Consider the following 23570-nt stretch of genomic DNA (forward strand, 5'->3'; position numbering starts at 1 on the left):
CTCGCCTGGGACGGAAGCAGATTCCAGGAGGTGTTTCCTCGCAACAACACGTCTCGGCCAGCGCTTCGATGTCGTCGGCACGACGCGGCCCCGCACTCATTTTCGCGCCGGAGGCCGCAAGAATGACTTCACCGATGAACTTGGATTCCATCTTTCCACTCCTTGAATCCATTTTCAAGGGGTTTATGAATTTCAGAATTTGGGAGTTTGGTTTAGGACGAGGGCGTGTGAGCAAGATTTAGGGTTAAGGTTTGGGTTTTGTTTCTTCCTCTCTTTTACACTCCGGCCAATGACTTTGGGTTGCAGTTTGCGCTGGCTAATGAGGAGCCACAAAACATCATTAGCCAAGTCCTTTGCCCCTCGGGCCTCCCTCCAACAAAAGGTGGCCCGGAAACACATCTGACAGACAGGAAACCACTTCCTTGTTTACACGGGCTGCCTGACACACACGTCGCCGCGGCTCATCCAGGATCACATCTTCTTCAGCTTCCAACTTTGGTTGCGAAAATCCAGCGCGCAGCATATTTGCTGCCCGGCAAGACTTGCCGGTTCCCCAGTGGAGGGAATCCTCTCCTCTGTCGTCGTAGCGACAAAGCAGAGTGCTAATTGAGTCCTGGGAGGCGGCCACCGGTTGCCTTGAGCGCTGCGTGGCGGCTGCTTAATTGGCTGTGTTATCCGCCGCCGCGCACTCCGGCGCGCCAACGCCCGGGCCTCGCCGAGTCCTCCGAGGCGGGAGCGGACGAGGTGTCGGATTCGACTGCTTGATGGAACCCTTGTCCTCGGAAGCCTGGTCCAATAAACCAAGTTGTGCAGACAATATTTATAAAAAAAAAAATAAGTGTGCCATTGATGCACACGGTCAGAACGGCCGATGATGAACCGATTCACGACTGTCAATGTTTATATTCAATAGATTCATGCAGTACACGTTTTTACAGGTAAGCATGGACGAGGGTCTCGCCAAGTTTGTTGTTGGTGGAATTCAGGTTTTTAAACAACTGCAATGGCTAACAGATCCCAGTCGACGGCGGCGGCGTATCGCTTTGGATCGAAGATCGGGATATCTTTGGAAGATTAGCACTGGGCAGCGAATGTTGTCCTATCGCGCCGACGTTGCTACGTCGTAGAAAGCGTGTGCCACGACCACCAACAAACACGAAGACGTTTGCGGAGCGAATGGCAAACGGCACGTAGGAAAAAAAGCACACTTGAGGATGCGCAGAGTCAGCGTTAATCAGTGTGTTTCATCATCATTCTATATCTGCAATGAAAGGATTATTTTGCCATCAAAAGTCCTTTCTCAGCCTCGTTTTATAGCTAGGGGGGGGGGTGCTACTTATGTTTATTTTTTATTTTTTGTTAGTTTTGTGATTTGCGGCAGCGCTGGACAACTATCAAGGAGCGAAACACACGCGTAGGCACAAAAAAGTGCAACGGCCACCGGCTCCTGGGCACGAGTCGGGGGGGGTGGGGGCAAGCGGTGACAAAGGTGGCGCGCCGAGAACGAGAGTTATGCGATAGGAGCATCGGTGGCCGCCCGGGGGAGCTGACACAACCAGTGCGCCACCGTTGGCTGAATATGACAGCCTTGCCAACACCTCTGCGTGCACACGCGCACACACCGACACACACACGCAAGCAAGGATGAGTCACACACGCTCCCTGGGCCATCTCAGCACCTATCTAATGCTCAGAACTGGCAAACACGACACCTTCTGCCGAGGCTACAAGGCGCAGTGGAGCCTTATTACGGTGCGGATTACAGCCCAATGAAATCAGCCTGCGATTTTACAGGGCGCGGTGTGTAAAAATCAGCGCGGACGGGGAGAGTGTTTACTTTCAACACGCCCGCGTGGGCGTACGCGGGCGGTCAGTCGATCCACTTTGGCCGCCGCTCGGACGGTCATCAGTCAGCGGCGACGGTGACTGACGCCGCCGCCCCGAGAGCATCCTGGCGCGGTCAGAGGAGAAGATATTGGACCACGTTAAAGGCGATGAATCGCTTCGGCGTCATCCGTCTTCCAGTTTGGCAGCGGACGCAATTTCCGCCACGCTCGGATTCGAAACCAGAGCCTCTGACGGGGAGGCGCCTGCATCACGTTTCTTTAAGGGCTCTGGCGGAGCGGACGCACAAAATTGGGTTGTCGGTATTGTCAAACTATAACATCGTTTGTCAAAGGTGTGGTGTACCATATCGTGATACTATTATTGCCGTTGGGAAAAATTGCATCATATTATTCATTCATAATTGTACATATATATAAAAAACATATATATATATATATATATATAAATCTGCAGGCTGCCTTGCCACCACCTCTTATGTCTTTCCCTTGACGGACGCAATGAAGAAGAGCCCGTACGTCTCTGTCACTCTCTCTCTCTCCCTGCTCATCGATTCCTCCCAACCAATCAGCTTCATGCGGCCACGTGAATCTCATTGTGAGAACGCGGCAGTGCATTTCATCCCAGTGCGAATCGATAGCCGCTGCGTCGCAACGCAACGCAACCCCGACCTGTATTCACTGTACGCATCCCGAATGATCCCGTCCACGCATAAAACAGGCAAACGCGGTCCAATTGAAGGTTGGGATTTACATAGAAATACTGCTGTCACTTCATTATTGATTTATGTTTGCAGATTAGCGTCGATACGCTGTATGCATAATGGCAAATGTATGAGGCTCGGAACCACCTGACACCTCACTGCAGTAGTGCTGCGACCACGTTATTTATAAATATGCGCCAGGCGTCCATCCCGGAGGAGAAAGTGCAGGACATCAGGTCCCGAACGAGGGCGGGGGCGGGGCGGGCCAAAGAAAACGATTCCATTTGGAATGTTGCAGAAGTTCCTCAAGAACTTCAGTTTCATTTTACTCGTGGCGGCGCTGGAAAAGTTGTCGTTTTTCAGCGACGTCCGTCACGATGGATCGTATCAATTATCGAAAATCACACTTTGTCACTCTAAGGGCTGCATAATCGTTCCCGAGTTCAATATATTTCATGGTCATTAGAATTGCCCGGTTGCTTGATCGCGCTACCATTGGCAACGCTGGAAAAACATTGTCACTTATGTTTCTGGACCCTCGCGGTATCGTGGAAAAATAATCACCGGACAATTGTTTCTTCGTTACAAACACCTGATGTATGGCATCGATAATCGCACAACTATTGCTTTCTCAGTTACACGTATCGATTATGGCACAATTATTTGTTGCAAAAATGTGTTGGGTTTTTTTTCCACCCGCAGAGGAATGTGACTAGCTGTAATTATACAAACACAAAACCGCCTGCAGTGACATGTTGATTATCTTGTGTAGTATCCGTGAGGGGAAACCATGACTTTTGTTTTCCTGTTTAAGTGAGCTACTCTAACTCTGATGTTTCCAACCCAAATGCACCCGAGCGAGTGCAACGATGGGCGGCATTGTAAGCATCATGGCTCCTTTGCACTCGGCTTGACCCGCACTCACTTTCAATTCTGCTTTCAAGGACCGCACAATGCTGGTACGTCGCCATTTGCATCGGCACACAAACGCCGACAACAGAAGCGGCAATTTGGCTTTCTGGGCGACACAAAATGGTTTGCGCGGCGGCAAAGGCAAAGGCGCTTGACAGATGGCCATCTGTGATGTCGTTGTCGTGGTTGCGAGGGGGGGGGTTTTAAAGATTGACACGTGGTGGACTTGCCGCTCCGGTAAACGCACCAGTGCTCGAATGCACTGACACGATCGAGACTGAACACACGCGAGCGACACTTGAATTGGAACCTGCGAGTCAACCGAGCCATAATCGGTGCAAGACATCGGCCGATACAGCGCTGCCTTGACTTTCTTACATATTAAAGAAAGAAATTGCACTGTATTGCACAACATGTAAAGAAATAAACACTGCAGCAACACATGTAGACAGGCGATATAACAATACTCACAGACATATATTCTTTATCTTCTGTGAAAAGTGACTACAATTACTGCATCTTACTGAGCCACTGACAAACGACAGACAATTAAAAGCGAGGGCTATGTGCCAGACATTCATTTCATGAGAGAGGCTGCGGGCCGGATAGAATTTGACCACCGGCCGGACTTTGGACATGTCCGCCTTAAAAACTTGCTGTAGAGCAGGTATTCTCAAACCCATGGGGTCCAAGGACCACTTACAAGTTTTTTTCAAGGACCACTTCCAAATCCTCATGCCGATTAGACATAATTACCACATGTTGCCCTCAATAACATTTTGTGATGGCACAATCAATTCAAACTGTGACCGGACACTGTACTTCAACTCCACCCGATAACACGGCAACCGCATCCCAGGAGGAGTATCTTAAATTTAGTCAAGCGTGACATCTGCTGGCACGTCATGGCAGTGACGCAAATGGACCAATGTGAACAGGTAACGCAAATGAGGCAACAGTTTGCCTACAGCACAAGAAGAGAGCCGGGCCTCCACGGTGTCAGCTCGGGTTTAATTACCCGACCTTTCAGTCGGCGCCGTCAGCGCCGAGCGATAATCAACGTCACCCTGCGCGGCGTGAAGATAAGTGGCTGTGACACCCCCCTTACTTTCCGCTCGTCGCGCTGTCTCCCCGTCACGGAGCTTCCGCTTCAGCCGTCGCTTCAGCCGTCGCCTTCTGCTACTTTGATTGACTTCATTCTGGTTCCAACGACCAGTTGCTGCAACTGGACCTGCAAAACTGGAGTGTACCTGGAACTTACACTTGACATGGCCTCAAACGTGACAACGACTGGACATGAAACCCTAGCGCACCTGGTTTCTAAATGTGACTGGCCTCAACCTTACAGAAACAAGAGCCTACATTTTACTTCAGCTAAAACTGCGCCTTCTAGCTTGTTAAATTCCATTCTCCCGCCACGCGGCTATCATGACGCGCCGATGCCTTTAACCACATCGTGGCGAGCTGAACTCAACAGGACCGTTGTCCTCGACTTTGAAGCACTTGCCGTCCTTGCCCGACGTTCCTTCTGTTCAGCCGCCGTAGTCCCTCGAGCCCCCCAGTCGTCCCCTCCCCGTCCTCCCCATCTTTCAGTCGTCTGCCATCGCCCCGCGGTGTGCCCGAGGCTCAAGGTCTGGTGTCAAACAAGTCCACTTAACAGCCATGTATTTCCTATTCGCAGGCCGAGGCGGCGGCTTTTCCCAAGTGGCAGCCGAGTGCCCTCATCGTCGCCATCATCGGGTGACCTTGGTGCTCTCCTATACCTCCCTCCTCACACAAAGTCTACTATATTTGCTGCAAACACATCCTACTGTCCACTCCTCAAGCGCTTAGCCCCGCGGGTGAGGCGTCCCAGCCTGGCATTTTCTCCACCCGTCCGTCCGGGGCCTCTCCGCCCCCCTTTCCCCGGGCGGGAGAGACACACTCCATCAGGGAGCAGACACATCCATCAGCATTGTCGCCCCGACCCAGAGGATTCCATTCCGTCTCAGCGGCTGACTCACTCGCCTTGCCGTCAATTCACACTGAATCACACTGACTTACGCTGGCTCCGTTCATGGAGATGTGCCACCACTTGAACGTGCCTTTACTGTCAGCGAACTCTAAACTTACTGTAAACCGCACCCTGAAACTTCCACAAGGCAACTGTCAACCTTACAGAAATTGGATCAATAAACCTTACTGTAATTTAACGTTAATCCTTGACTGGACTGGATATTTTACTTGAACTGTACAATAACACCTGCTGCAACAAGGCCTTATACCTTGATTTGAGTGGAACCAACACTTTGCGACAACTTGACCTTACGCCCGAGACCTAACGCCTGATAAAACCGGGCCTTAAATCTTACCGCCAATCAATTTGTTGCAACTCGCGTACCTAAACTGCAAACCGTGCCGAAACCTGACTCAAGTCCTTACTGGAACGGTAACCAAACACCTACGTGTAGAGTAAGTGGAACTTCAACCTGAGTGTAAACAGACCTTTAAACTTTGACGCACCTCAACTCTAAACCTTGACTTAAATGGACCCAAAATCGTATTCGAACTGAACCCTCAAATTTCACACTAAACATGACGTGACCTTGAACCCAACCCGAGCTGTAAAACCCCGCAGCCACAGGAGCTTCAACTTTGATGTAAATGAACCCCACGCCTCGATTTAACTGGACCCTAAACCCTACTGAAACTGAACTGAACTTACACTACGTGACCCGTAACTTTGATTGAACCTGACCCTATACCTTACTGGAAGCCTAACGCCTCCTTTAACAAGAGCCCAAATATGAGGGAATCTAACCCTGACCGTAATTGGAACTTCAACATCGCCACAACTGGACTTGCACCTTGGTTGAGCTCAACCCTAAACCCGAATGTACCGGAGCCTAAATCCGACTGAAACTGGACCTAGTACCCGACTGACTAGAACTGGGCCACAAACCTTCATGTAAACAAACCCCTTAGCTTGACTCAACTGGACCTTACACTGTACTGTAACTGGACTCGAAACCTGAGTGCGCCTGAAACCAAAATCCTACTGAAAGCGGGCCTAATAACTACCAAACGTGAAACCTGTGCACATCTGGACCCCCGCATCTCACATCACGGGAACCTGAAACCTTGATGCGGATGACTTGTGTCTGTCAAGGACACCGAAAAGCGCAACGAGCACGTTGCCGCAGCCGAACATCAGATTGAATGGAGCACATCAAATCATCTGCTCTGTGCGGCGGTCCGCACAAAAAACACATTTGGCTTTCATTGCACTCTGCTGTGCCTTTACAGTACGCGGCCGCGTACAAGCCTCCACTGTGTAACCGCGGGGACTCCTCATACTGCTTTTCATTGGGAAGACTTCTAATTGGTCAATCAGCTGTTGCCTAGCAACGGCAGTCTGGGGGAGCAGCGGGAGAGGAGAAAGGGAAAAAAAACCCAACAACAACTGAAGAAAGTGTCGAGATGAAGGTGACGGGCGGCTAATCGGCTGTTTTTGTGACCACCAAGCCGTCGGAACAAAGACACACCGAGTGTGAATGTGAATGCGGACGAAGACAAAAAGAATCGCCCTCGGTGGCATTTCGAACGGAAGCGCTCCAACGGGCTCAGCCGTGCAGAACCACGCGGTCCAATTTAGCCCGCTGGAGTGTCAACAAACAAGCGAGCCGGCGCACCTCTGGAGGAGTCCTTGGAGTGCCTCCCCTTGGTGATTCACTGATAACGCCGCTTACACACTTGTCTCGCCGCCGACAAATTGCAGCACGCGGCAACCCAGCGTAAACATTCTCCAAAATGAAAGACTGTGTGTCCTCAAAGCCCAGGTTGCCTCCCCCGAAAGCTCAATAAGAAAACACAATAAGTGGCCGAAAAAGATACTCCACCGCTCGCTATCGAAGCTGACTACCTTTCGGCTCCGGTTCAACGAGTCCAGACTACAGACCGCCCGTAGAAAAAGTACTGTCTGACTAAATCGGAAAAACGTTCCAGTGAATGTGTTTTCAGAATATTTATTTTCGCAAGAAATTACAAGAAATTTGGGCCAAGTTATTTGTCTTTTCACAGTCCAGCCATTCAATCCCAGGAATTTATTTATATTTTTTTCTAATTTTTTCAAACGTTGGGGTAAAAGAGGCTTTGAAAATGTCTGCCAGTGAATGAGTTCATTATAAACACGCAAACAACATTCAAAATTGTCATCAAGTGCATTACGTGCTTGGATGTCCGATGACAATTTCAATCGATATCCGGTGTTGCTGTATTGATACAGAGGGCTGATGTTGGTGATATATTGCGATACCGTGATTTTGTCCCAGAGTTTGGGATTTGAATTAGATTTGTGAAAATAAAAAAGATAAAATGTAGAGTTTAAAAAAAAAAAAAAAATTACACATAAACATGTCACATAGTTTTGGTATTGATACACAGTTATCGATATTATGGCTATCCGATTTCAATTAAGGCTATTCTGTTAATTAAAAGGAGAGGGAAAAAAATCTATATTGCCATGTATTGTATCGTGTTATCATAGTGTAGTTACACAAGTGTCTTATAGCAATATCATGGCTTTCTGATGGGATGTATGGCCACAAAATATCGATATCGTTGCTGTCTCATATCACATAACGATACAGTACCGGATACACAAGAGTAAAAAATCGATCTTTTGGCTATCGGCGGTCTTGACAGTATAGTAATGGATTGGATGGATTGTAATAGGATTTGTTAGTAGATGGCGTTCAGACAATATTTCAGTCACCTGTATATCGTAACATTATCGATATCATAGGCAAAATATCGTGACAATATCGTATTGTGAGCAACACCTTTTATTGTATTTACCCGTACTACAAAATTGCTACGTAAAAAAAAGTATCAGATTGTACCTGCAGCATTCTTGAAAAGAAGCGCAAAAAGAAGGCCATGTGTGTGGGTGTCTCTCTCTCTCTCTCTCTCTCTCTCTCTCTCTCTCTCTCTCTCTCGCTCTCTCTCGGCCATCCCAGATAGAAATCCGCTAAAGGAGCTGGCCTCACTTGACACGCCGCTGGTTCGCGTGTGCTCGGAAGAATATCTGGCTCCACAAAACCTGCTTTTGGCGTAATCTTCTTAAGAGTCTACGCGAGCAAAGGAAAGTGGCTGCTTTCAGCCGGCAGCTTGCGAGTTGAAGTGAGGACACTTTACTCCACCATCTTAATTACACTTCTGTTTTTGAGGTTAAGGACTGTACGACTCATCAGTTTACCCAAGTTGAAGGCTGTGGGGAAAATCCTCAAGGGTTGTACTTTGGGCCCCCGCCCCCCCCCCCCAAAAATTAGCGGCGCGATACTTACTGTACCTTGCTTTTCCGGTCATAGGTCCGCATTTGAATACAATGCAAAAGATAAGAGTGCTTATCTTTTGTGTAAAAAGAAACAGATTGAAAACGAAAGCTAAAAAACACGAGCAGGTGGAATCTTTTCTTTTTGGGAACGTTCAACAGCAACGGCATTGAGGATGCAGATATTCACGTGGCTTTCTACTCTTCAAAAGCGTCGGACGTGCTGCCAACAGGCGCATTGTGACGTCCGCTAATGCCAATCCGCCAATGGCTCGTTTTCTTTTTTAGGAAATCAAGTCAACGAATACCCGCAGGGTATTGTCGTTTACACTGCTTGTGCCTGAGCTAATATGTTCTCTACTGGACTGTCGCTAATTAGAATACGATAACATTTGAATTCACCGATACGGCACTATCATGGATGGCAAGACAAAATGAGAAAAAAAAAGAAAAAAAAGAAAGGAAAATCAATAATGAAAGAGCTTTTGTGGGACTTCCAGTATCCAAGAAACATTCGCAAGCCTTCTCTCATGACGCAATGAGGCCGCTCAAGAACACTTCCGCCATTCTTACTGGCTGTCAAGACTCGGATTGAGTGGAAGGAAAAATGTTGTGAGGTCTCGGCACGCCGCCTGGCTTCCTGCCGCCCCCTCCCCCTCCTCCCCCGGAGGTGGTCGATGAGAAAAGGCCTAGGTGGGTGGCGGTTATCCCTTAATGACCCAGTTAGCCTTGAAAAGGAATTGATCGGAGAGGCTGCTTTGTGTTCGGGCTAACAAAGCCAGCCCGCGCTCGGCACCGCGCGACGCTTAATGCCGCACGTGACCGACGAATCCCGCTCGCTGCGACTTCTTGCGGAACATCTTGAGACTCGCCGCCGAGCGCAATTAAACCCGCTCGCCCCGCCCGGAGACGAGAAAAAAGAGGGAGTAAGGGAGCGGGACTCGTATGTATTTTTCAACACAAAGTCATCAATGTTTTACCTCTCATAGAAGGACATTTTCGGAAGGGAAGAGCCGGCACGAACGGGACAATTCCCCAACCTGCATTCACATCAAATCCCGGCAACTTGTAATTTCTTTTTGCTTTCCTGGTACAAGAGGTTCCAATCAGAACCCTGCCCCAAAGGCCTCTCCAAAGTACAACAGCCCTCTTTTAGCCTCCAAAAATGAACCAGGAAGACAATGGTCCCAACTTGCGTAGTAGAAATAAACCAGCAACACTAGAAATAATCCACAGTCCCCCCCAAAAAAAAGTCACCAAAAAAGTCCACGTCTCATTAGAATCTCATTCGCCGCCATCAATGGCGATAGTTTCCAAACGTGCCTTGTAAGTGAGTTTGCTTGCAACAGCTCTTGTCGACAGCTATTCACCATCGCTGACACGTTGCACAATAGAAAACAACAAATTGCGCAATCAAGATCCACAAAAAGTCTCCAGCATGGCGTCACGATCAATATGCCTGTCATCTAATTCATGTGATTTCACGATCAGGCTACATTGTGCCATCGAAATTAAGCACATGACCGGAAACAGTGAAAAGGAGCCCACAACAGGCGTGGTCTCATGCGAAATATTTTTGGTGGGCTTATGCTCAACGCGATGACTCCTGTGATCGCCTCCACAATGAACAACAGAAATCAACCAAAAAACCTTCTGGACATAATCCGCAGCCCAAACGTCCGCGGCGTGCCGTCACGCACCGTGCACGTGTCACCTCATCAACGTGACGGCTCCTCTTGCTGCTTATTCACGCTCGCCGATGGAAATGCACAGACGAGGGAGGGCGGGGGGTGGGGGGGGGGTGGGGGTGGGGGGCACGGCGTGCGGGGCCAGCTCGCCCTGGCTGTACCTGCGCGGCGATGATGTCAGCGTCTGCACCGCCGCTAATAAGCGCCAGTTCACCTTCAAACTGCCGCCACGCGTCACTGAACGCCTCATCGTCGCCGCCACCATCATCATCGTCGTCATCCTCATCATCGTCGTCATCCCCATCATCGTCGTCATCCTCCCTTTACCGCACGCGTGTTGCCATGCAAAGAGCCGCGCAAAAAGCCCGAAACTTGCTATTTTCGTCTGGCGGGATCAACGGTGTTACGGGTGCCAGAAACCGTGGCCGTTGCTGTGGCGACGCCGCCAGGACGGAGGGAGGAGGGGGGGGGGGGGGGGCAGGGTATCAGAAGGAAGGGTGGAGATGCCTGACTGCGGGATCCGATGGAATGCTAATCATCTTCTTCCTGACAGTTCGTCCTTCATTATGCAAGAGAGCCGCGGGAGGGGGCGGCGACGCACTGGCGGTGTTAAAAGAAAAAAAAACAAAAAAAATCACGTATATGCAAAAGGTACACACACACGCACACAAGGTCACGTGCTTCTCTCCGTCGGTACACGTGCGTCCCATTCGGCATTCCCAAGCTGTCCTGGGAAGTCTTTGGAAGGAAAGAAAAAACCCCCAAAAAAAACAGGGTGAATGGGCGGCTTGTTATTGTTAAACGGCTTGTGTGGTATGGCGTCAAGGTCGCAGGACATCACGGTCCGTTCAGAAGTGGCATACGCCATCCAAGGGTTGTAATAGTTTGGGGTGGGGGGGTTCATTTTGATTTTATTTTGACTTTTGTTTTTTAAATTGAATTAGGTTTAATTGCTTTTTAGAGCAGGTTTGTTAGTTTTTATTTTTTTCGGAAATGCTCCGTTTTAGTTGGAGTTCTAATTTACTTTTTTTTTTTTTTTTTTTAAATATATCGAGTATTTATGGAGTGCAAGATGTAAAAAAAAATGTCATTAAGTATTGCGTAAAAGAGTAAATTACAACTTTCAAACAGGTGTTTGACCTTCCTTCTACACGGACACACAACAATACCGAAATAAATTTAAAATGAACCCTGCAAGCTCATGAATATGAACTGACAAAGACCAAAAACGCTAGAATTATAGTTCATCTTAATTGGTCTAATATGATTATTATTTTATTTCATGAATGAAAATGTTCTTCCAATGACATATTTTCTTTTGTACGTTTTGGTCAACTACCACAAGCTTGCCACGGACCGGCCGCCAGCCAATGGCAGCATCACAGACAGGAGAGCCAAAGAAGCTTTCCCAGTCCTGGGCGCCCGCTTGACTTTGCGTCAGCGGTCCCCCGGAAGCCTCCGAGGACGCGCCGTCAGCCCGCTCGCAGTTCCATCGTCTTCTTGGCGCTAAACCGCCAAGCAAAGGGGACTGGCCTACTTTGGCAAAGAGATGCTTATTAAGTGGAGCCTGCTGCTTTAAGAGCAAGCGGGTCCGTCCCACTGTGGAAATCTCATCCGAGCGACATCGAGGATTCTATTCCACTACCCCACCGCAGCGACAACGGACTCTTATTCCCATAACAAACACAATGTCGGCAAAAGTGGCATTCTCGCAACAACACCTTTCAACAAGACACACACAGTACAAAACCATTTCACCGCCTTACCAAACCTTACCCCGCGGTTGGAGATGTTTGATATCACTTTTTTTTGCAGATCGATACCAGTACGATAACCATATGCCAGTGTATCAAACTGCCGCAATATAGCGCCAACTAATGCAGAAGACTTACCCAATGTCAGATTTTTTTTTTTTTTAACTTAAGTATCGGAGGGTGGTATCGTATCGGCAGCCGATACCGTAAAATAAAGCCGTATCAATACTTGCGCATGGTGCAAAATCTTTTTTCCCATGTTTTTTTTTTCTCCCCCTGGACCTTTCATCGTGGTATAAAGAGTCCCACGCTGCAGCGCGGTTAATATATTCACTTGGCTATCCAGAACCGAAGGCTGAGAGTCTGAGAATGCTCGGCGAGGACGCACCCGCGCACGCCGACGAATGAATATGTTCAACAGGGTTGCGCTTGACCTTAAAGGCATTAGTGAGTCGCGTCACAGAGAGAGATACATCTTTGTCTGGAGTCGAGCAAATGAGCCAAGCGGAGCTGGAGAGTACGCTAACGGAGAATGTAAATAGGATACGGTGCAGAAAGTACGCCCCGTTATCCCGCCCCTCCCCTTTGGGCTAAATCTCACTGGAAGGACTAAAATAAACCTCCTGGTGGACTTTATTTATCACTTCACAAGATTCCTCCTTTAACTGAAGGCGCACTAGTCCAAACCAACTGCCAGATAGAGTCCCTCTATCCCCCCGCGGGGTGTTGGCAACAATCAACAAACAGGAAATAAGGTGAAAAGGAGTCGCCCAGGAAATGCAGAAGTCCACTTTTTACCTTCCAATAACACCCTGTGAGGTTGTTCATCCACTCCAGTTGAGAGTGTCAGGAATAATTCGGGGGATCAGGAGGAACCCGCATTCAACATAAAAGCTGAGTCGTCCCACAAGGGTTCAAGAACAGGTAAGCAAACTTAAATTCATGACGATGAGTTCTCCGATTTAGTAGGAATTGAGGTGGAAAACCAGAGCGACGCTTGGAGTTCAGTGAATGAAAAAAGCGGACTCACTACAGTTAACGATGTATTTTTCGCTGTATTTACTAGGAAATATGATCGATTGAAGCTTTGTCCGCTTTGAGAATTGTTTGCCGAAAAATCGGCCAATCAAAGGCAAATCTTGCCGATTGATGCTAAAATGCCTAAAAAAAGCCCGGTCCGCTATGATTGGTACATTTCTTCCTCAAATCTGGTAGCAAAGCGTTGCTGACTGATGCTCGGCCAATCTGAGACGACAAAGCCGCGTGAGCATTTTAGCCACTGGGCGCTTGAGCAGGGAACACGATCGAGTCACGAGTTCATTTTGATTCTGCGCTTCTCCGGCTAGAAAAACAAGGCCAAGCGGGCCGATGCCAGCAGGCCCTGCCAACGTCTCGCATCCGAGCTGGCAAATGTCGGGCGGCGGAGGGGCGGTGGGGGCGGGGGATCAACGCGGGAACTTGCGGCGGCTCACATCCCAACCCAAAAATAATCGACACAAAAAAAGGCAGATGCTACCGTAGCCCGAGGCTAGCATTTTGTGCGCTTGAGCTCCAAATTCAGGCGTTCTGTTTTTTTTCCTGGGAATCTCCCAAATCCCGGCGAAGGCAACGTGAACAAAAATGCCTGAACTCGGCCAACATGTAGAGATGCGACATCGGAATGTGCACCGACCTCCAGGCTGTATTCTTCCACGGTCCTCTTCAGCGGGTCCACAATCTGCCAGCAAATCAGGATGCACAAGTCGATCAGTAGCATCCCGCCAACGATGATCAACAATTTCTGGTCCTTTATGATCTGCGTGGGGGGAAAAAAAAAACAACACTTTTATGAGCACCGCGCTCAGCAATTGCGATTATTGTCCGACCAGAGACCCGCTGGTTCTCACAACCGTCTCATCAGCTGCTGATTAGCTGCAATTAACCACCGGCGAGGATGTGTCGAACGCCGCATGCGGCGGGAAGCGCAAATGGCAACCCGCCAATGCGTCCCCCCTTGCATCCCCTGCCCCCCCCCCCCCCCCCCCCCCCCCCGAGATGTGAAGCAACCACGTCAGATCGCGACGCTCTTCTTTTGTACCGTGAACTTTTACGGGGATGAAAGCCGCGGCCTGTTTGTGATCTTTATTTATAACGCCGTTTGACGGTCGACGGTATGGAAGCGTCGCTCAAAGGAAAGGTCAGAAAGCCCGCCGTGGAAATAACACAATCTAGAAGCTCGACTAGTGGACTGCCAGTGTCCTTTTTGGGTCCTATACCAGGTAAACGTGGCCGCAAAAGTTCCGCCCCAGCAATCGGTGCGTCCGGCAGTACAGTTGGAAAGGTACATTTTGATCTGGGAGGTGATGTTTGACAGGCCGACCGATCTCTCGGCATTTCTGACACTGCCTGATCATCCGTCGCAGTCTGCCTTTGGTCACGCGAATGTTACGGCTTTCATCTTCATTTGATGCTGTCCCACAATTGCGCATGTTTTGATCTGAGATGGGCAAAAAATCGACAGTGTCAACCAGGTCTTCGGGGGATGATTATTAAGTGTTCTTGCCTGTACCATTACCACTCGACGTCGTAGAAAGATGAAAATCCACTTTGTCCCTTCAACGCCCAGAATGGTGAATTATACTTATTGGTAAATGGATCAATCCTCTCTCTACTTGCGCAGAAAAAATTCACGGCTCCATCTTTATCTCTAAGACACTGGCTGCTCACCAGGCATACCACCACCCGCCCGCACCTGACCTAAAACCTTCATTCCGAAAAATAAACTAGACTGTACTGCTTGGTGAAAATGGCGGCAGTCAAATACTGTGAAATCTTCCAGAACATAGTACCGCTAAGTATTTTCACTGTTTTCTGGGCCTAATTGAAATATCCAAAGGCTGACAAATCAGCTTTGAATTTTTTTTTCCCTCATCTAATCCCAAGAGTCCAAGAAGATCTCGGTTACAGTTCCTCGCGCCGTAAGCCGCCTCAATCGCAATTCCCGCTCTCCTCTTAGGGCCAAGTCGACTTCCTTTTCCGTATGCGCCACTTTGTCTGCCTCTCTGGTTTGTCTTTTCTCCATCTCGCTTCTTGGCCTTCTTCCCCCTTCTGCCACTTGGCCCCAAATCCTTCCAACTCTTTGATCCATCCCTCTCATCCTGGCAGGCCACCCACACTTGCTCCAGAAAGCCGACGAGTGGGAGCGAGAGACGGGGCAGGAGGGATGGAAGGATGGCAGAGGGGGGAGGGGGGGGGGGTGTCTGGTGGTTCTATAAATACAAAAAAAAAAAAAAAAAAAGGCCAAGAACCACTACGACAGTCTGCATCTCTTTTACATAACTCGGCCAATCAACGTGATTGAATCTGACGGCTCCAAAGCTTTAAACGTGTTCCACTGAAGTTATTTCAAGACTATAAAGCAGTCGGTGGCTATAAACGCAGGCACCCCGTGGACAAAAGTATTTGGACGCACATGAATCCGACTCAGGCTCTTAAAATCCCTTTCCAGAGTGCAGCCCTCTCGATGTATGCGATCACGAATCGGGTCGCGCGTATTGCGACGTCGCTTTAAGTGCCACGTATCGCAATTACGGCGTTCACAAGTGCCCCGAATAAACTGTCGCGTGCGATTGGGGTCAGGAGGCATCATTTTCTCAGAGGATGACGAGATCAGACAAAAGCATCTGCCGGAGAGATCTTGGCACGGAGCTTGCGTAGTGACTACCGTTGTTTTCTTTGGTAGTTGATGGGGCGTGAATTGCAAACTGTAATCCTTAGCCATGTGGAAAAGAGACGCCGGGAGACGGATTCCCTGAGCAACTATGTTGTCTTGTGTGGTTGGATTGTTATTCCTCCGTACAAGGAGAGTCAATCATCTGTAAGCTTTATCCAGATGTCCTGGATGTTATTGAAGTAAGTTTCATTCCAGCATTTTGGACTTTGAATTGTGCGGCAGCAGCCCCCACGAGGCACAACCGAGCCGGTCACAATGTCCCAGAATTTCTGTCCACACGGTATATGTTCAAAAACACACAGACCGAAAGGCCAAATACTGCCCCCGTACCTTCTTCTTCATCTTGACATTCTTGAAGATGGCGTGCACCCTCCAGGTCTTGGCAAACATGGCGCCGAACGCCGTCGTGTAGCCCACGATGAGGATCCACGTCCGAACCTGTCGGAGCGACAAGAGAGAAACAAAACCGAATGGGGATTTTTCTACCTTCTCGCATGCCGACGAGCCGATCGATTCGCATATCGTACTGCGGACAGACATTAAGATGGTCAAAGAAGGACAGAAACAGTTGGCAAAACCACGCCACCTTCCACTGTCATTCTTGAGCATTTGTCCTTCAAATTCCCTAGCAGGAGTTCATCAAAGCTTTGAAATGCCAGTTCCATTTTGCGCACGGGTCCTTGACCTTATGACAAAGGCCCAATTTGTGTGTGTCGGTCTGTGAAACTGACATCAGGGGCCTAATATTTTGTAACTTGTCCTCGTGACGTGTCTGACGGGTATGAACATTTGCTTGAAGATGCCAAAATAGCGCTCTAAAAATGAACCACACATAATAATAGAAAAAAAAAAAAAAAAAAAGCTGTCAGGTTGCTTTCTCGTCTCTTATCTGGTAAGCACGGAGGCTGTCACACTCTTGAGAGTAATTCGTCCTAATAAGAAGAAAGAAAACGGAGACCTCTCGCTCTGATTTGGGCACCAGAGGACGCCGCGGATGTGTGTTTTAAAAGTGCAGAGTTTGAAAATAACCTGACAAAGCCCGATATAGCCACAACGCGCCCACCGCGCACTTTTATTTACCGGTACACCTTCGCCATCCCACAAAGCATTTTGAAGACAAAGTCCGGCCTGCGTCATTTCGCTGGCGTGGCCGCAAAACAACTTTATCGCTGTAATTGCGTCATATTACCTGAGGGCGGACGGCCTAATATGCTGGCTAAAGATCCCGCCCCCGCAGGGATAGCCGGTCTGTCTCCATTGGTCACACTTAAGCTGTTTATCGTATCTAAATCTAGCGCCATTAAAACCTACAATCTCGCGGCTCGTTTGAATTCCTTACTAGCTTCATTTTGGGGGAAAAAGATACTGTACTCTACTTACAGTAGGTCTCTGCTTTAGCATCGCATTCCAGAGGAAAAAAAATGGCAATGCAATAATTCGGAGAAACATCTTAAAACACCTGTTCTCTTGTGGGTCAAATTGACCCAAGGAGTGAAAAAAAACCCCATAAATACTTGACGAAAGGTTATTATTAGATTTCTTTTACCGATTTTTTTTTGTTTGTTTCAAAAACACTGCTCCAATGCAAATCGTCTGGATTTTAAATCGGTGGGTCAATCCGACCCTCAACAAAAGAGTCTCAAAATAAAATGTGACTTAGTAATTGAGTTAACACTGAGATTTTCAATCTTTTTTGGGAGGTTTTGTTCCGCTCTGGCACTTTTGGATAATTCAACCTGCCTCGGGTCAAAGTGACCCAGCGGCATGACAGCTGTCCCGAGTGACAACAAATAACAGGAGAGTTGAATGAAAAGCGAGTCATGCGTTCAATGATGATGTCATCTATTCAAAGCAGACTGATAACCACCCGCAGCGACTGCAAATCGGATAAAACAAACGGCAACCCAACAGTTCTACTGGAGTAGTTTGCGGATACATTTTTCAGTTCTTCTCCGATGATGATGATTACGATAAGTTTGTGGGGGAGCAACTGACCGTGCAGAGCGTCTGAAACTCCTTGTCGGACACAAAGCCGCCGTCCAGTCCGAAGAGGAAGATGGAGGCGTAGGACAGCATGCCGCCCAAGATGATCAGGTTGTTCATGTAAGGACTGGACATCTTGATCAGTCTGCACCACAAGCGCCACTTTCAGCATGACACGACTAGCCGACACAGAGAAACCCACGACGCCATATCGATTGCGATAGGCGGCCGCCAATAAGAACAATCAAGTGTGACGCAATACAAACATTGTGCCATAATCGATATATTGGAGTAAAAACATCTCCACTCACTGCAAGTGTAATGAAAACTGTTTTCATTGGTTGCTAAGCTACTTGAAAGTGTATCGGGCGGCAATAATCTCGATATCTATCACCCGTTTCCGTACTGCAGGATAGGAGAAAAGAATACGATACTAGGGTTGTAACGGCACATGTATTCAGAAAAATTCATACGGTACACAGGTGTTGCCACTTGGAACATATATTTGTCGATATTTTGCGATACCACGATATGGATAATGCACACTAATTCATATTTTGAAAGAAAACCATGACATTCAAAGTGTACATTGTGCTTGTCATAATCTATTACCGTTTTTTCTTAAAACAAGGCTACACAAAAAACAAAAGGAAAAAAAAAAACATACTGTATAAAAGCTGATTTCATTGATCACTAAGTTAAGTAAGTTAAGGTGGACATTGGACAACCATAACGATAATTGTTCCTTAAAACGATACCAGTGGTTTGTCAGTGCATGTCCTTGTGTTCTGCAGTACTACATTATACTGCGATATTTTGACAAGGAAATCATTGGTATCGCGATACGGACATTGCGCGAAAATGGATATTTTGGAATAAAATCACAGCACTCATCTGTAACGTACATTTAATCCAAGAAAAAACAATACGCACAAAACTGCTCGCTTAGATATGTGAGAGTCTGCTAGCAATAACATCGACATTTGACACTTGGGCATTGATGATTATGACACGACGATATAGTGCTACATATGTATTTGTATATTTCTAATCTATTGAATATTTAGGCAAATATTACATGTCGGTCAATGCATTCCTGTCTACATTTGAGAACATTTCTGTTTGCACTTCGTACTTCTCGTACTGAACCCGAATGTGGACAGAATCGTGATTTTTTTTCCTCTTTTTTTTTTCGGCGATAGCGGTACACCCCTGCTTTGCGTTATTCCTTCGCCGTTTGCTCACCTGTGGTTTCTGTTCTTGATGTTGAAAAAGAGGAAGGCTCCGGCCATGAGCATTCCCAGAATGGTGATGGTGGACAGGATGCTGTAAAGCGGAACATTGATGTGCCGTCGCTGCGAATGCACAAATGTCTGATCTTTGGGCGGTTCCACTCCTGACGGGAAGAAGGAAGGGTTCAAATTAGTTTGGGGGAAGATGGCCAAGTTGTGGTCCTCGCTCTGCTCCTTTGTCCTCCCAACCGCCAACTAGCGACGAGGCTATTCCAGAGCCATTTCCTGTTTCCTCCGCACGCATCGTCTAAGCGGTGGGAACATTCACTTTTTTTACCCGCCGCTCGACTGATCATCCGTCGCAGTCTGCCTTTGGTCACGCGAATGTTACGGCTTTCATCTTCATTTGATGCTGTCCCACAATTGCGCATGTTTTGATCTGAGATGGGCAAGATGGGTCCAATCGATGGCGGCGGAATCGTCTTACACACCTCTATTTACCGTGGAAACCCGTCCAGCACTTTCTGAACGTGGCTGCGTGGGCGGCGGGGAAACCGCAAGGTACGACGACACAAGCAGAAACTGTAGCGGTAAATCATTTGGTTTCCGTGTGGCCAAAATTGGAGCCTGACATTTTTTTTTCTTACTTGCTGTTTTTGGGATGATAACGCAAGATGTTCCACATAGCAGTGTAGTTCCGATTAATAGCTGGTGGATTTGTGTAATCGTGTCACCGAGCGCCAATTTTTTTTTCTCCCATACCTTGGAAGCGGATGGAGTTATTGATGAGGTCCAGCACGTCTGCAATGGCGTTGTACTCTCCCACCTTCACTTCTTGGCCCTCTGTTGTCAAAAACAACAACATTTATGAACATCCGATAAACTTTACGGCCTCAAAATACAGCCTTGAACAAAATACATCCAAAGCGCATTAGTAATATGCCAAAACATCAATAACGCAGATAATAAAGCACTCGGCAACGGCTATCACTTAAGGATCGGAATATGCACTTTAATATGTTTTTTAATATGCTTTCCCCCTTTATGCCGTTTCAATTATGCGTTTATTTCACCTCAAGGAGAGCCAGCGGGCGATAAAGAGAAGATAGCGGCGAAGGAAGCGAAGGCGATAAATGCTTCTCCGAGACGGGTGGGGGGGAAAAGCAGCGGTGCAGTTCCGCTCAAACGGAGTGTTTTTGCGGAACGACTTTGTCCAACAAACATTAGCCCGCAGAAGCCGCCGATTATATTAAAAACAACAACAACAACAAGAAGCGATTCCCTCTCGTAAAAAACAGGCACAAATCGCCTCAGCTTGCATTTGTGAAGCCTCATCAATTTGCATTGCATTGCATTTTGCATTTGAGACTACCACTGTGTGAATGATGACACGCTTGGGTAGGTGATGCTCTTTTGGTTCGTGTGAGCAAAAGCATTGAAGATGAAAGATGACGAAAGTGCCAATAGCTAGGAAAGACGTTTAAGTGCAAGATCAAAGACCATTAGCGATATGCCAGGAAAATCGCAAATCTCCAAGTCACTTTTTGAAAAGTCCTTTTTGATAACACAAAAACTGATTATTTAAAAAAAATACACAAGGAATAAAATAACTTTTTGGGTCCCTCAACACTGACATCAATAAATATATGAATTACAGCCATAACATTTGAATGTTTTACAATATTTTGTCCTTCAGAATTTAACATTACAACAGATAGAAAATGTTGCCTTTTTTTTTTTTTTTTTTAAATGTCATTACCTTTTTCTAATGTTGTAATGTGTTAATGTGTAAAAAAACCCTCATAAATTCATAAAATCATTGGGGAAAAAATAAATTAAAAAATTGATTTAAAAGGAGCTCATTTCGGCTGATTAAATTGGCTGATCAATTGGTTGGGCCCTAGTAACAACAAAAACAAGTCCAAATATTGTGTGGACAAAGTCTCCCGAAAATCCTCTCTCTTTTCCCGTGAAGCTTTTTCCCAAGCTTAGTTGGTGGCGATCCAAGCGCATCAAGCGCAACAGCCGGCTTTACAGAAATTGCGATTTACCCTGTACGACGACCGCAACAAAGACGACGTTCAGTCAAAGCTACGTCGGGAGCGAAAGGAATCCTTTTCATGGTTTTTTTTTTTTTTTTGCTTCTAATATGGCGCAGTAGGTTGTGTTTGTACCTTGAAACTGGTTGAATTTAATGGTGCCCATGCGCTCACCGTTGCGGAACATCACCTGGCCCTGGAAGAAAGACAAACGACAACAACGGGGCATAAATCACGCATGTATTACATTTAAGAAACATGTTAACCGCACTTGGTGGTGACCGGGGCAGTTTCAGTTTGACACGCTGCACCTCATGTGATTTCTTACGTCGTGTTACGTAACTGTGATGAATGATATTATAGTTTTAACTCATTCACGGCCAGCTGTTTTCAGAGCAGAGTTCCGCATGCTGTCAGCCGTTTGAAAGCGTTTTGAGTTTGATCTTTCAAGACCGGCAGAATATCGCGTTCCGTGACAATACAAGCACCGAACCTAACAAAATTAAGAGTGGACTCTCTTCCTTCACCAGAAAAACACGTTTGTTTCTTTAGTAACCAGCAGTAGAACCCTTGCTGGTTCCACCAAAAACACCCGGAAGCAAAGAACCAAGCAGAAGAGTGAATTTGACGCTACTGTTTTGCTTCGTGACGCCTCAAACTGTACGACAAATGATAATGATAAACAACGACTTCTCAGTTCGAGAGGGACTTAAAAGCATGCTATGGCCACCCCTCAGTGAAATGTTGTGCCACCCCCATCGAACAATTTCTGGCTACGGCCCTGCCCGATACAAGTTAATATTGCTTCAATGCGCCACTGCGACCGCAGCAAAAATCTTAATCAAAGCTGCTTCAGTGAGAACAACATTCAGACGTCAATTCCTTACGTTGGCATTTGGCGAAAGAGAGTGGACCCCGGCGCGCCCCCTCCCAAAAAGTCTTTGATTGAAGCAGGGAGGGAACAAGATAAGCACTTTTAAGTCGCAGAGCCGACAAAGTAGACAAAAGCAATTGAGCTTTGCGGCATTATCGTCTCATGTCGTCCAATCAATTTGGCCTGCGCGGCTTTATCTCGCCTCCCCCTCGCTCTCACTCTCGCCGTCCCCATCTTCGTCTTTCCTCCACCAATGCGGGAGCAAATGTGACATCTTTGTTGCCTGTGTGTTATTTGTCTGTGAACTTGAGAGAACGGAACAGAATTTGGGTCTTGACCACCATCGCCAAGCGTACTGTCCATTTTGCCCATGAGCAAACATCCACATCCGTCTGTTCATTCACACGCGGACACAATGTAAACATCCGTCTGTCCATTCACGAGCACGCGATGTATACGTCTGTCTGCGCATTCGCACGCACAGGCTAGAAGCCTGTCAGTCCCTCCACAATTCATCAACGGCTCACCTCATTTAACGGAACCTTCGGGCACCTGCTGTGCAAACAGGGTCTCGCCTTTATGACTCAGCAATTACTCCCCTCCCCCACCCCCCACTTCCTTCTTGAACATCAGCGAAAGGAGCAGATGACTGAAACGGGGCGGCAGTACACCTACCACACACCCGAACCCACCCAACCTTTCATATCCATATACTCGCTGTGCTACCAAAACGCTGACTCACACCTTGCTAATTACAGCAAAATGTCGGCGCTCCCCGCATTTAATTAACACGCACGCACACTCACGCCATAAACGAAATGTCGCGCCTCAGTGACCGCAAATCAAAGAAAACATGCGTGTCATGGCAATCACAAACTGGCTTAACAGCACCCTTCGCCTGCCCCATAACCATCCGACACCCTCGCCCCCCTCCCCTTATCATCCTGCGCTTCCGGCAGGGGGGGGAGGGGTATCTCTGCAGCAGATCAATACCGCAGAGACTTTTGTGATAGAGTGCTCACGATTGTGTTCTCATGGGATGGGAAAAAAAACCAAAAAAAAAACCAGTGGAACAACACCAGAAGACGAAAAAGGCTTCAAATAAAGAGCTGGAATTTGTTGTTTTCAGGTTGTGTAACAGTGTCTGTTTTTTTGGTGTGTGCGTGTGTGAAGGAAGTGCATAAAAGTTGCATGCAGCGTGCTGCCAGTGGTGGCGGGAGATTGCCTTCCCGCGTCTGATGCCTCGTGCATGTTTTTGTGTGCGTGTGTGCGCGTGCGTAGGTGTAAGGCTTGTGTGTGCAGGCTAATCTCATTTCACGGATGCTTTTAAGAGAGCACCTATTATTGCCTTTATAGCATCAACGCACATCAATACGGTATATTGGTACTGCTAATTTTTCATGTACAATTAATTTTTGCTGTCTAAAGTTTTGAGGGGTACCAAAAAAAAAAAAAAAAATTTTTAGACCTGCATGTTGGGGTAGCAACTGCAGTGGTGGGTAGCAAGACATGCTGCA

The 23570-nt window shown here is 47.5% G+C and overlaps 1 protein-coding gene across 1 annotated transcript in view; it reads right to left on the reverse strand.

Annotated features, from left to right (window-relative positions):
- Window positions 1–23570, reverse strand: part of gabbr2 (gamma-aminobutyric acid (GABA) B receptor, 2) — an 81119-nt gene that overhangs the window by 12584 nt on the left and 44965 nt on the right. The window contains exons 8-13 of the mRNA XM_086014288.1: window positions 21315–21375; window positions 19903–19983; window positions 19154–19304; window positions 17921–18053; window positions 16256–16363; window positions 13886–14008 (exon numbers count right to left, since the gene is read on the reverse strand). Coding sequence (XP_085870414.1) covers window positions 13886–14008; window positions 16256–16363; window positions 17921–18053; window positions 19154–19304; window positions 19903–19983; window positions 21315–21375 — 657 coding nt within the window. The remainder of the gene's footprint in view (window positions 1–13885; window positions 14009–16255; window positions 16364–17920; window positions 18054–19153; window positions 19305–19902; window positions 19984–21314; window positions 21376–23570) is intronic.

This window comes from Filicampus tigris, chromosome 18 (genome assembly GCF_054856515.1).
Source record: "Filicampus tigris isolate MCC_2025a chromosome 18, RoL_Ftig_1.0, whole genome shotgun sequence".
Lineage (NCBI taxonomy): Eukaryota > Metazoa > Chordata > Actinopteri > Syngnathiformes > Syngnathidae > Filicampus > Filicampus tigris.